Raw genomic sequence first — 14,569 nt, 5'->3', positions numbered from 1 at the left:
AACTTAAGAAAGTATCATTAATGTCTAAACTCTATATTTCCTATCAGTAACCTAATCCCTCATTTCAATTTATCAATTTATAGGTAATATATGATCTCAGGGAAAGTTAATTGTCACTTGTCACTTGTCATCCTGTTGATCTTTGATTTGCTTGAGCAGGCGCCAGTAATGTCTCCATTCCTCCCTATCGTGGGCCCAATGATATCTGCTCACTCAAGGAACAGGAAGAGCCTTAAACCATTCATTCAGAGTTTTGACGAAGAAGTCTGACCCTCTCGTTGGTGGGCGGCGACATGGTCTTTTTACAGGGAAAGTTAATTAGGTGTATTCATTTTTACCTAATGAAGATCAGAAAATGGTTTAGCATTATGAGACTTATGTATAATTCTCTTTTTGTATGAGATGTGTGATCAATATTATGTTGCCACTTCCCAAAATATAACAAATTTGTTTATTTTTCAACTGTTAAAATATGCAAAAAGAAAAAAATGGCAGACTTGCAAGCTGTTAAAATTTAGCTCTCTCTTGTATATTAGTGTCATTGTCTTTTATTATTGAAATGCTTGACCCTTGATGTATTAATAGGCAAAATCAAAGGGTTATCTCAAATAATCTTTTCATTAGTTTGAAAATGCAGAAAATTAAAGGTATTGATTATAATTGAGTAATCCAAACAATGGCAAAAATTATTAGCATTTAGTTTCAGTAAAAACAAAATCAAGAATTGGGCCAGATAATTCAGGGGCTATGGTACTTTGCTTGCATATGGCCTATTCTGGTTCAATCCCCACTATGGCATATGGTCTCTTGAGCTTCACCAGGAATAATTCCTGAGCAAAGAGCCGGAAGAAAGCTCTGAACACCACCAGGTGTGGCCCAACTTCCCCTACATCCTCCTCAAAAACTCAGGAATAGCAGGAAAAATGGTCTGTTTTCAGTATTGAAAGTGATTGAACAAAGATCCAGAGCTCTAGGCTTCTGCACATGATCAGGTTCTACAGTATTACTAGTTATAGCCAATATCCTGCATCTTTTCCCAGCTGGGAATATAGCTCTGTGATCAAGCACACTTGTTTGTGCCAGTACTTGGGTTTGAATTCTGTATGCTTGAACACCTGAACGCCACAGCCTTGGAGGCTCCTTGAGCACTGACACTCCAGCACTAAAAGGTCTGAGCACTGCCACATCCTTGGACTATAGCATTGATCCAAAGGGATTATTGCTGGGAGTAGTATTCAGTAGTATTAGTATTGCAGACTAATCTCCTGAACAATGCCTGGGAGTCACAAAGGAGAAAAAGGTATCCTGTGCATATTGTGCTATTAAATCATTATTACTTAAGGAGAGGGAGCATGGCTTTTATCGTGGTGGACTAGGACTTTTCTTTTTTTTTTCTTTTTCCTTTTTTTTTCATTTTGCAACTTGTAGAGTCTGAAGTACTTGGTTAATTTTTATCTTATAGACCAGATTCCTACCTTCTATGTCTCACGATCTTTCCACTTTCACTAAGGATGCTTAAAGAAGATAGTATGTTTTAAATAGACTATGTTAAAAGTACTCCTTCTTACTTTGGTACATCTACACAATGGAATACTATGCAGCTGTTAGGAGAGATGAAGTCATGAAATTTGCTTATAAATGGATAAACATGGAGAGTATCATGCTAAGTGAAATGAGTCAGAAAGAGAGGGACAGACATAGAGGGACTGCACTCATTTGTGGAGTGTATGGTAGCGTCACATGAGGCTGACACCCACGGATGGTAGATACAAGGGCCAGGGGATTGCCCCATAGCTGGAAGACTGCCTCATGAGTGGAGGGGAGAAGGCATATGGAATAGAGAAGGGATCACTAAGAAAATGATGGCTGAAGGAATCAGTTGGGGTGGGAGATGCTTGCCGAAAGTAGATAATGGACCAAACATGATGAACTCTCAGTGTCTGTGTTGCAAGCTATAATGCCCCAAAGTAGAGAGAGAGTATGGGGAATATTTTCTTAGAGGCAGGGGGAGGGTGGGAAAGGGGGGTATATTCGGGATATTGATGGTGGGGAATGTGCACTGGTGGAGGGATGGATGTTTGATCATTGTGAGATTGTAACCCAAACATGAAAGCTTCTAACTCTCTCACGGTGATTCAATAAAATTTAAAAAAAAATTTAAAAAAGTACTCCTTCTTGCAGCTTAAGAGAGAGCATAGTGGTTAAAGTGTTTGTCCTGGTTGGATCTTTGGCACTTTATTTGGTCCCTTGAGCCCAACTAGGAAGTGATCCCTAGTGCAGAACCTTGACCACAGCCCAGTGGGCTTCCTCTCTTCTCCCCAAAAGAGTTCCTATAAGTTCCCCTTTTGCATTCAGTATTCTATCTCTATCTTTGAATTTTGTCATTTTGATATAAAATGTCTTGAAGTTTTCCTAATTGTGTCTATTTTCGCTGGGACCCTTCAAGCCTCTTGGATCTCCATGTCTTTAATCCTCAACTCTGGGAAGTTCTTATTGATGATTTCTTTAATGAATGTTTCTTCATCACATTTGCCTTTATGATATTCAGCGACTCCAATAATTTTTATATTGCTTCTTTTAAACTCATACAGCAGTTTTCTGATATGCTCTTCATTTCTTGCAGGCTATTTTGAACTTTGTTCTGTTTTCTAGCTGTCCCCCCATTCTTATTTTGAAGCTCCTTGACCTTTTGCTCAGCTTCTGCTATTCTGCTGTACAGAGCTTTTATTTACAATTTTTTATATCACTTACCATATTCTTCATTTCTGCCATTTTTTGACTGTAGTATTTTTTGAATTTCGACTCTCATGTTTTCCTGTGCTTTGCTGACTACTTGTGCTATTATTTCTTTGAACTCATTGAGCATCCTAATCATGTCTAACTAGAGACACTGAGGATTTACTGGTGTTGTTTACATATTTGGTAATAATGTTTTCACTCATTGAGATTGGTGGGCGTCTATGTGTTTTTCCCATTGATTTTTCTAATGTTTTTGTTGTGGTGGGGTGAGTCTTTGTAATTAGCCCCCCTGAATGATACTGAGGGTCTAAGTTGGAGGTTGCTCTCTCTCTTCTCTGTGGTCCTGAATGGTGAAGCAGAAAGCAGTTCAGAAAGGAACTGTGATGTGGGTGCTTACTATGGCACAAGTCAGGTGGAGAGACAGCTGGGGAGGGGTTCAGCATCCCTTTCCTGAATAGGCCAGGTGCTAGTAGCCAGAGGCAAGACTCATCTAGGATGGTGGAGCAAGCAGGTAGCAAGCAGGCAGTAAGCAGGTCAGCTGCCTTTTATTCTGTGGAGAGAGTTTTCTGAAATAAAAACTTATCTGGTTTCATCATTATTTTTTATTCCCCTGGGAAAAAACCTGCACACTGGGAAGATATGATAAATGCCTCTTTCATTTTCCAGTAAGTGTCTGTTATTAGTGATGATTGGCACCATAGTATTTTCCAGAAAGATCTACTACGAGACCCACAGTGGTACTACAGCAGAGCATTTCCTTTGCATATAGCCTACCTGGCGTAGGACCTCAGCACCTTTATAGTCCCCTGAACCCCTCCAGGAGTGACCCCTGAGTGCAGGGCCAAGAGTAAACACTGAACACTGCTGGGTGTGTGCCCCAAAGCAAATGAAACAACAGCAACAAAATAGAGTTCTATTGATTACTTTCTTATTTCTTTATTGGCGCGGGGAGTGGGGAATCTGGCTATACCTTATATTCTGAGACCCCAAATTTAATTTTTCTTAAACGTGGTTAATATATTTAAATGTTTAAAGTATTTGAGCTTTTTAAAATAGAAATTGAATCACTGTGAAGTACACAGTTACATACAAATATGGTTAGATTTCAGTCACACAATGTTCAAACACCCATTCATCCAGCAGTGTTCATTTCCCACTACCAATATCTCCTCCCCTGACAACCATCCCCCTCCCCTACCGCCTTCTTTTCTATTGCAGGCATTTTACCTCCCTCTCCCTCTCCCTCTCCCTTTCCCTCTCCCTCTCCCTCTCTCTCTCCCTCTCCCTCTCCCTCTACGTCTCCGTCTCCCTCTCCCTCTTTCTTTCCTTCTCCCTCTTTCTTTCCTTCTCCCTCTCCCTTTCCTTAGCAATACAGATCCTAAGAGGTTATCAGGTATGTTTGTTCCTTTCCTCTTTTCAGCACACAGTTCTTCTCCAGAGTGGTCATTTCTAACTATCTTCTCTATCCCAACTGCCTTCTTTCCTAGAACTTGAGGCAGGCTTCCAACCATGGACCAATACTCCTGACCCTTGTTTCTACTGTCCATGGGTATTAGCCTCATATTATGTGTTTTATAAATCCCACAAATGATTATGATCATTCTATGTCTGTCCCTCTCATTTAAATTATTTGAATTTTTGTTCTTTCTATAGTAGCATGAGTGTCAGTGACTGTTACTAAGTTACATCATTTGTGTAAGCCCATCCTTTTTTTGCTCTTTTTACTCTTTATTGTTGGACATTTTGCATTCTTTCCATTTTGAAAATATGACTTGTTATTTTTATAGTACCAGGGAACGCACTAACTACTTTACATTATCTCACTTAATCTCTGCAATAATCTTATATTTCACTCTTGGCTATATCTGTGAAAATTTACCTAACATCATTTTCGCACAGTTGAACATTTCTATGAAAGGGTAAATTTTTTTAAAAAAATAATCAATCACTGTGTTTCCCTGTAAAGCTTTCCTTGTCAATACTAATGCTCACCCATATTTCAAGTTGCCTTGAGTTCAGGTTGACTGAAGGGAAAACATAGGCAAACTCACTGCTGGTTTGATTAATTTGAATCATCATCTTCTTGCATAGTCCTCCTCTTCATGGATATAGTCCTCAGGATAGTCACATTGCTCATGTGTTCTGTGCAAATTAGTGTTTGTAGTACTCTGCTAGTTGATGTAATTATAAAAGTTTACCCACTTTCAAGGAAAGACAGGAGTATGAATAGACTGTAAGAGATTATAGGAGGAAATATAGGATGGGCATAGGAGAAAAGACATAAGATGATCTGGAAAACATTGTACATTGACATGTTTTGTAAAAAGACCAGTAAAGAAGTCTTGAAAGACAAAGGTCAACAAAGTAGAGAATATTGAAGTTGATATTAGGAAGAGAGGACAGTGTTTTAAGAAGTAAGGTAATGAACATTTTCTGAAAGTTCACAAAATTTAGTAATATAAAAACAGAAATGTAATTGACAGTATGCTCACTCCTAATCTCTGTTGCACTGTGGAGGTGTAAGTCAAATTAATGTGGGCAGAGCCAAGAATGGGTAAAATTAGTGGCCAGTATTTTTTTTTATTAGAATGAAAACTTCAAGGGAAAAGGTGGCTTTATGCTTGTGTGGTAAACTCACTGCTGGTTTGATGAATTTGAATCATCATCTTCTTACTTATTTGGGAGCTACACCTGGCCATACCCAACTATGCTCAGGGATTGGTCCTGGCTCTGAACTCAGGAACTACTCTTGGTGGTGTTGGAGGGCAGGGCGAGCGGACCGTATAGGATGCTGGGGATCAATCCTGGGTTGACTTTGTGTAAGGCAAGAAAGAGCCCTACCCACAATCTCTCTGGCCCCCAGAAGGTGGCTTTTTATAAGTCATATTTGTATAATTCTAAGAATGTTCGGTATAAAAGAAAAATACTCCTGATTTAGAAGAAAAAAATTATCTTCCATGAGGAGAAGATGAACACAGATATGTATAAATTATATATATGTGTGTGTGTATCTATCACTTGTCATCCTTTTGATCTTCGATTTGCTATAACAGGCGCCAGTAACATCTCCATTTGTCCCTGTTGCATGGTAGTGTAGCCCAATGATATCTGCTCACTCCAGGAGCAGGAAGAGCCTTCAATCATTCATTCAGGGTTTTGATGAAGAAGTCTGACCATCTTGTTGGTGGGTGGCCACTCGGTCTTTTGACATCCCATGGAATCCATTCGGTAACAGCTCTAGTTCTGCGGTTATCTCTGAATCTCATTACGTGTCTGGCTCATCTGATTTTTGACGCCTTGACAAATGAGACAGTGTCCCTGATTCTTGACCATCTACGGAGGTTGGAATTCCGGATTCCTTCTCTCACTTGAGTGAAACATGATACCCCCAGCATAGCTCTTTCGATTGCTCTTTGGGATACTCAAATAGCGTTCTCAACCTGTTCACATAGGGCCCAGGTCTCTGAGGCGTATGTTAGTGCAGGAAGAATGATGGAATCGAAAAGATGTGCCTGAAGCCAGAGTTTCTTCATCCTCTTAACCACTTCTTCAATACTCTTGAAGGTGTTCCACGCTGCTCTCTTCCTTCTGCACAGTTCTGGCGCCAAGTCATTCCTCATGTTGATTTCTCGACCCAGGTACACATAGCTGCTGCATTCAGAGATGTTCATTCCATTGAGATCAAATGGAACATCAGGGACTCGTTTGTTTTTCATAAACACTGTCTTGGTGAGATTCAGCTGCAGTCCGACCTTTCTACACTCGAGGTTGGCGAAGTCAGCCAGCATTTGTGCCACTTGGCTAATGTTTGATGTTATGAGAATGATGTCATCAGCGAAGTGGAGGTGGTGTAGTTTTGACCGTCTATCTTCACTCCCATTCCTTCCCATTCCAGTTGTTGCATGATGTTCTCGAGGGTGGAACTGAAGAGTTTTGGTGAAATGGTGTCGCCCTGCTGAACCCCTCTCTTTATGTCAATGATCACTTCTTTGTAGAATGGTGAGATCCTGGTGGTGAATTCGTAATACAGCTCACGGAGGATCCTGATGTACAGTTTGAACACCTTATTTGGCTAGGGCTTCGATGACTGCTTCAGTCTCAATAGAATCAAAGGCATTTTTTAAATCAATGAACATTAGACAGAGTATCATCTTGAACTCTTGCGAAACTTCAATGAGCTTGGTCACCCTGTGGATATGGTCGATCATGCTGAATCCTTTTCAGAATCCAGCTTGCTCACATGGTTGTCCTTCATCTAGTGTTCTGCCAATTCTATTCAGGATGACTCGAGTGAATAACTTGTAGACGCCGGCCAATAGGCAGATAGGGTGATAGTTGCTGATGTCATGAATATCTCCCTTCTTGTACAAAGGACAGTCCTGCTGGTTTTCCATTGGGACGGGACCTTGCATTCAGACAGATAGCGTGTGAAGAGCCAAGCCTGTTATTGACGAGTACTGGTGGTATTAGTCAGGTGTTTGGGTCTGACCTAGTCTGGACCAATACTGTATGCTTCTCTACTGATGAATGGTGTGTCAGATTTCAGAAGTGAGAATGCTGGGAACAACACATCCATCCTTCGGAATTTGGTATGTGGGCAGGTGGACGTGACTATCAAAGAGATCCAAGGAGAAGTCATAGATATCCTTTTCCATTGCCCTTCTGGAAGATGTGATAGATGCATCAGGACATCGGAGGGCAGTCATCTTGGTTGTATAGTTGTCAAAGGACAGGCTGGTGTTGTGAATACTTTTCCTGGCTTCTGCTGCATTGACCAACACTTCGACTCTTCTGTTTTTGAGGTCTTTCTTTATCACTTCTCTGCATAGCTTTGTGAGCTCGGATATTAGCTTGTGATTGCCTGAAGCTTGCGTCAGACAACATTGGCAAATGAGCTCGGGAGTTTCCTAAGACAGGTGACTTTGTGGCTATCTCTCTCTCTGCATTCCTCACACAATCATGGAGATGCTGAACCAGTTGATCATATTCCTCGATGATGTTGTCAATGACGGCATCTTCCCATATTGCTGCAGTAGTGCCAAAGAGCTCCCAGTTGGTGGTCATTCTGGGAGTTGTCTTCTTAAACTTTGCAGCCTTTACTCCCTGCTCTGTGAAGTAGAATTTCGCACAAAGGAGACAGTGTTGTGATCCAGTTTGGAATTTTGGGACAACAGCGACATTGGTCAGGCAAAACTGTCGATTGAATATGATATGGTCAGTTTCATTGTGGAACTGTTCACTGGGAGACTCCAATGTCCAACATTTAGATTTGGCCCTCTGGAACTGCCAGTTTCCATGGCTGGTCTTGGTCAACATGATGAACTCAGACAGTCTCTCACCCCTTTTGTTCCATTCTAAGCCGTGGGTTCTGATGTAGAGTTCTTCGGGTGACCTTCTAGGTGCTATCTTGGTGATAAAATCACCGACAATGACCTTTTAGAAAGTGTGTTCTTCTTTATAGAACTTCTCCAGCTCTATGTCAAACGTCTCAATTTCTTTTTTGTTGTAGTTGGATGTTGGTGCATAGATGACAAAGATAGAAAATGCCAGCAATGCATAGCTTTCAGGTGAGATAATCTCTGTAGCTTGCCGGACTCTCCGAGATGAATGGTGGCTTTGGAGATGGTGGCTTTGGGAATGGCTATGGAGATGGTGGCCTCTAATTGCCATTATAGGTGTTCCAATGGTCATACTATATTTGAACCCCATCAAATATGACGAGGTAATAGTAAAAAATGGGTAGGATGTGTTTATGATGTGTCTGGAAAGCAGTCTGGATCATGGCAGGAATTGGATAGTGGATGTCTGCCAATGAGGAATTTATCTGGCACCGGCAGAGTCGTTATTATGGGTGTGACCCCTCAGTGGCTGGAGATTGGTGGAAGCAGGCAGAGGATCTCTGTTTCTGGGTCCCATTGAGCCTAGAGTCCAAGGTCACAAAGTTCTGTATTCCCTGGTTCTGTGGGACTTCACTCATGTGTGAGGCTTGGCCTGAGCATTGGGAAAGCAGCCTGGAGTGTGTCCCCTCCATATATACATATATATATATATATATATATCTCCACATCCCATTACATATATATGTAAATATATAAAATCAAGGACTAAAATTTCTGAGGAATAAAAGGAGATATTGGGAAGAAGGGTGATAGATGTGTTATTTTTAGAATATTTAGGATATCTGTGAACTTTTCTCAGTTAAAGTAACAGTTGAGCAGAGACCTGATTGAAATGAAATATTAAATGTGGATAGGATGAAGTACTGGAAATATGACTACCATGATAGAACACATGAGATCTTGGGTTTGATTCCTCGAACTTTCTGTGTTCCCAGACACCATAAAATCACTGACAATGATGAAAAAAATAGATGTGGAAAATAGGATAGATGTTAGTCAAAAGGTGAAGTAGTTGGTATCTAGTGGATGTGAGGGAGGGGCTAACAAGGGTTAGTGGATTCAGAAAGGAGAGGGATAAATCATAAGTAGTCTAGACAGTGAAAGAAGTTTGAGAGAGTGGTTTAAAAGGAGATGAATCATTTTAAAGTCCTCAGCATTATCAGGATGTCACTCACTCACTTTCTGTTCCTGAGATATGTGAGACTGGACTATAAAAGGAAGAGTCAAGGAGCAGCCAGAGTAGTGTGATTACAAGGAAGAAAGTTCCCTTTAGGGAGCTTGAAGTGGGTGTTCTCAACCCAAAGTGATTTTTGCCACTCAGGAGACTTTGGCAATGGTTTGAGATATTTTTGACTGCTACATATAGAGATGGGGTACTTATACTACTGGTGTTTAGTGAATGTTGGCCAGTGATATTTCTCAGGTATTATAGTGTATAGGAAACTCCCTTCCACCATACTAGTTCAGTCTATGATGTAGTAAAAAGTCCTTAGTTAGAGATTCTGTGGGTATTTATTTTCTTGCTATGGAGCTCAAGTTTCAGGGGAGTTATGCTTCCTTTTCTCCATTTTTGGGTTCTGGAACCCCATTTACTCACTAACTTATTTTCTCATTGTCTCATGCACTTGCATTTAGGTTTTTGTCTCCTTTATTTTTTGTCATTCTCAATACCTGAGTTATAAAAAATAACTCATTAGTTTCACGGCTATTTTCAGTCATACCATAAGATGTATAAAATCGGTATAGTGTATTAATTAATCACTTGAGAATGGAGGGATGTGGTTTCCTAGGTGTTACCAATTAGAAGCAGGTTCTGTAGGGAGAGAAGAGTCTTAAATTCCCCTCAGAAAATGTCTTGGGAGACCAAAGAATGTTGTTTAGGGCCTAAAGGAATGGAGAAAATAAAAGCCTCTTTTGTCCCTAAACTTTGTCATTTCATATATTAGAGGTAGATTTTATATTAGATCTGTTTTATGAGCAAAAATAGGAAGAGAATGAATATTGCATTACTTTTTATACATGTGAAATTTAGTTGTGTAGTTTTCATATAAACTTTGGCCTGGTTTTTTAATAACACAAAACTCCATGTCTTATCTTTTTATAAAGTTGTTCAAAACATAACAAAATAACGTTTATGGGTAGATATCTTACTTGACCCTAAAAGCTTACACAATGTCTACTTCTGGGCTCTTCACAGAAAAAAGTTAGTGAGCCCTGGTGATATCTGATATGTCCCATATGACCTTAATGTCAATGAGTCCTTGTCATAGAATCATAGTTTTATATTTAAGAATAACATTCTGCCCTTTTTTGGGGGTGGGGGTGGGCAGAGCACACCCAACAATGCTAAGGGGTTAACGCTGGCTCTGCATTCAGGAAATACCCCTGGCAGTGCTCAGGGGACAATATGGGATGCTCAGGATTGAACCTGGGTCACTGTGCAAGGCAAATACCCTATCTGCTGTACTATTGCTCCAGCTCCCATTATGCTTTTTTCTATGCTACTGGATGGGTTTGCAGGGTATATGCTATCAGATAACTTGTTTCAATGAGGGAGGTAAACATTAAATACATTCACAATATTTAATTATAATATTTGATTATATAAGTCTCTATAAAGGATGTAGAAAGGGAACTTGAATGCTGGTTTAGACAAGTGACTTTAATCTAAATTTGAAGAATGAATTTATTCATTAGTGAAATAGGTAGGAACTAGGCAAAAAGCGAGAGAAAAATTGTGGCATCAGAAGGAACACTAAAGATTTCTATTACTTCTTCCTAGTTAATATAGAAAAAATGCTAAAGCCATTAATGAAGAATAATATATTAGATGGTGAGTAGTGTCAAAGTGAATTAGGGACCGAATCTGGGACTCCCAACACTGGCTAGTGTCAGAATTATTTGATGTTTGTTGCATCCCATTGATATTTCTTCTCAGGGGAGTCCAAGGGTTATTCAGGATTAAGAACCTGAGTATAGTTGGGCCTGGGCTCTCGAGGGTTATCAGTCAGTCCCCTCTTCTAGTTGTACCTTTCATCTCTTGTTTTCCTTTTAGGGCTATAAAAGTTATTAAAGTTTGTATCTATCCTAGAATTCTGGCCCATAGAATATATAACAAAAATTTTAATTTGTCTTTCTCACTTTCCTCTTCAGGGTGATATATATATATATATTTTGCTGTCCATTCTCTTCCCTTCCTATAGGTTGGTGCCTTCGCCTACTTTTCTGTATTCTCACTCCTTCTCACTATGCCTGAGATGACAGCTGCCAGTCATTGGCATATCTCACCCAAATGCTTCCTTAACAACATCCTCAGAGAATGGTCAGCACGGTCAATGAAGAAAGAATGCAGAGTTGTCAATTTATTCCAAACAGCTGTGAACTGTCTTCAGAAGAAATGTGATGTAGGGCCCATAGCCTTGTCTATCCTGTTTTGGTATAATAGTTATTAAAAGGAATGAGAGAGTAAAACAGAGAAGACTCTTTTCTGTGTCGTTTCTCAGGTCTTTATCTGCATATTTTTCTGAGTTTGAGAGGCTGCTTTTTTGCACTTTTGTAGTCTTGGCAACAGTGTTGCTCACTGTTTGTTTACCCAGTCTGTCTCCTCAGGGAGATTTCAGAACCAGGTGATGTACCAGCGCTTCCTCCTAACAACCGTGTTTCATCTGCAGGGCGAACTCTGTTGGAGAAGCTGTTCAGCCAGCAGGAAAACGGGCCTCCAGAAGAAGCAGAGAAGTTTTGCTCTCGGATCATTGCCATGGGTCTTCTTCTTCCTTTTAGTGACTGCTTCAGGGAACCATGTAATCAGAATGTTCAGCCAAGTTCAGCTCCGTTTGATGTAAGTAGAAGAAACTACTTGTATGTGAGGCAGATTGCAATCGAAGTAGCAGCAGTGATATTTGTCTGCCTAATGACCCTGTAATTCTAAATACCAATGTGTAACAAAAGCCTTTTTCCCCTCAGTCACCCAGCAACTTAGTATGTTTATTTCCATGCTTCTTTTTCTTCCTTTTTTTCCTTTCCTTCTGCTTTCTTCCTTTCTTTCCTTCTCTCTTCCTTTCTTTTTCTTTCTTTCTTTCTTTCTTTCTTTCTTTCTTTCTTTCTTTCTTTCTTTCTTTCTTTCTTTCTTTCTTTCTTTCTTTCTTTCTTTCTTTCTTTCTTTCTTTCTTTCTTTCTTTCTCTCTTTCTTTCTTTCTCTCTTTCTTTCTTTCTCTCTTTCTTTTTTTCCTTCTTTCATTTTTCTTTTTTTGATTTATGTGCCATGCCTGGTTGTGGTCAGGGCTTACTCATGGCTCTGCACTCAGGCATCACTCCTGGCAATCTTGGGAAACCATATGGGGTGCTGGGGAATCAATTTGGGGTCTTCTGTGTGTAAGACTAGCACCCTAACTTTTGTACTATCTCTTTAGCACCTATCCCCTTTATTAAAAAACAAAACTGGTGTTTTAAGTTTAATTACCAAGTTTTCTTTTATTGAAAGACGGCCTTTCTTGACTATTTTGTGACCTGCTTTAATTGGTAAGGGTTATAAAGTGGCTCTAAAGCAGCTCATCTAACTTTGCTAGTCTTCAGCAGCAGCCCTTCTGAATTTTGTTCCCTGTGACTACAGATTTTCATGGGACCTAGAATGAAATATCAGTACGTTCATAATTCATCTATGTACTAAATATTGACATGAAGCAGCATTGTCTGCTCTCTCCCCCAGCTCTCATTCACCAAGAGATTTAATACTGCGGAACAATAATTCAAAAGACATATTCATAATTCATAACGAATATCAGCCCAGCTGGATTGTCATTTTCAAGCCAGAATGTGGCTAATCTTTCTCAGGTATGTGTACATGTATGACAGTGGTTATGATGAATAAACTTCTAAAATCCAGCTATATAAAGTTTTTCATATATATGAATTTCTCATTAGAAAGTTCTGCTTGGCTTGCTCACATGGAACCTAGTATTTGTGAGGCAGAGTAATGGGTTCTCATCCAACTGGGTTAGATGTATTTGTTTCAGTTTCTGATTGAACCTTTTTTCTTAAATACATATGCTATTGATCAAGGAGTGAAATAATCATGAGTTTAAAAGACACTAAATATGAGCCTGGAAATCAAGGTGTGAAAACAATTGGTAAATTATCTCTATATAACATGTTTTCTTTAACTAACCTGTTATCTTTCTTGATCTCCCTTCAGTAGTAGGAAAATAAATCTCATAAAATATGGTGTCATCTTTTTGGTACTTCCTATTTTAAAAAAGATTCTACAGATTGTGCTGTGGCTTGTGAAATTTCTTTATTTATTCTTTATTTTGGGCCACACTTGGTAGTGCTCAGAGCTTGCTACTGACAGTTCTCAGGGGTAACTCCCAGTGGTGCTCTTAGAACTATGCGGTTCTGTGGATCAAACGCAGGACTCTTGCATGTAAAACTTATACTACATCCCCGGTCTAAAACATCCTTCTTAGTATTTATTTATTTATTTAATCAAAAGGAGTGTTGTAGAAGCTAGTCATTGCTAGATAGGTGCTTTCCTTCCATAAGAACAATCAGATCATTGAATTTCTTTTTCCTTCCTTTGGGACAGGTGTTTTGTTATAGAGACTGATTCTGAGGAGAGTGGGCTAAACGTGCTTAGAGCTGTGTTCTAGATACAGACTTCTTAAACTTGTTCTAATTTTGATCCCCTCTCACTATATATCTAATTTATATACTTATATACTCAGAGTATAAGTATACAAATTTGATATATAGGGGCCAAAGTGATAGTACTGTGGATAGGGCACATGACTTGCAGATGGCCAATCCAGTTCAATTCCTGGTATCCCATATAGTCCTCCAAACCTCTGTAGGAGTGATATCTGAGCAAAGAGCCAGGAGTAAGCCCTGAGCAGGGCCAAGTGTGGCCCCCCAACTCCATTCCCTCCACACAGACAAATAAAACATTTATAACAATCATACAGAAATTTACTTTAACATACATTTTTTATAGTTAGTTGACCCATATGATATTGCAACCTGTAGTTGAAAAACTAGTAGATCCAAAAAATCCATCTACACATATAGACTTGGTATATAGCATGCTTATGTGGAATATGAATAAGTAAAGCAAAAATCAACAAAACCCAACAAAACTATTATGCTGGTGAAAACTGGTGGGTATCAGAGGGAAAGGGTTGCAGTAATGAATAACAGTGTATTTTTGGTGGTTTAATGGCACTGGAAATTTGATTGAAGGGGTGGAAATTTATATATTCATGAGGAATGAAGCTAACTTTCTGAATATTGCTAATCAATGACAAATCAGTGAAAACAAATATGGTACAGACAAAGGCAAATACTAGATATTTAATTCTTGGCTTTAATTTACAACTATTTTAAATTGACTGCAGTTTCTTCCTTTGAGGCTCATTAGTAAACAGTTTTGTCTCTCAAAA

At 39.4% G+C, this 14,569-nt stretch overlaps 1 protein-coding gene across 1 annotated transcript in view; it reads left to right on the top strand.

Moving 5' to 3' along the window:
- FMN2 (formin 2) overlaps positions 1-14,569 on the top strand; it is a 330,212-nt gene that overhangs the window by 17,151 nt on the left and 298,492 nt on the right. Inside the window, exon 2 of the mRNA XM_055146884.1 lies at positions 11,810-11,976. Coding sequence (XP_055002859.1) covers positions 11,810-11,976 — 167 coding nt within the window. The remainder of the gene's footprint in view (positions 1-11,809; positions 11,977-14,569) is intronic.

The sequence above is a fragment of the Sorex araneus genome, chromosome 9 (assembly GCF_027595985.1).
Source record: "Sorex araneus isolate mSorAra2 chromosome 9, mSorAra2.pri, whole genome shotgun sequence".
NCBI lineage: Eukaryota > Metazoa > Chordata > Mammalia > Eulipotyphla > Soricidae > Sorex > Sorex araneus.
This window is presented reverse-complemented; position numbering and strand designations above follow the sequence as displayed.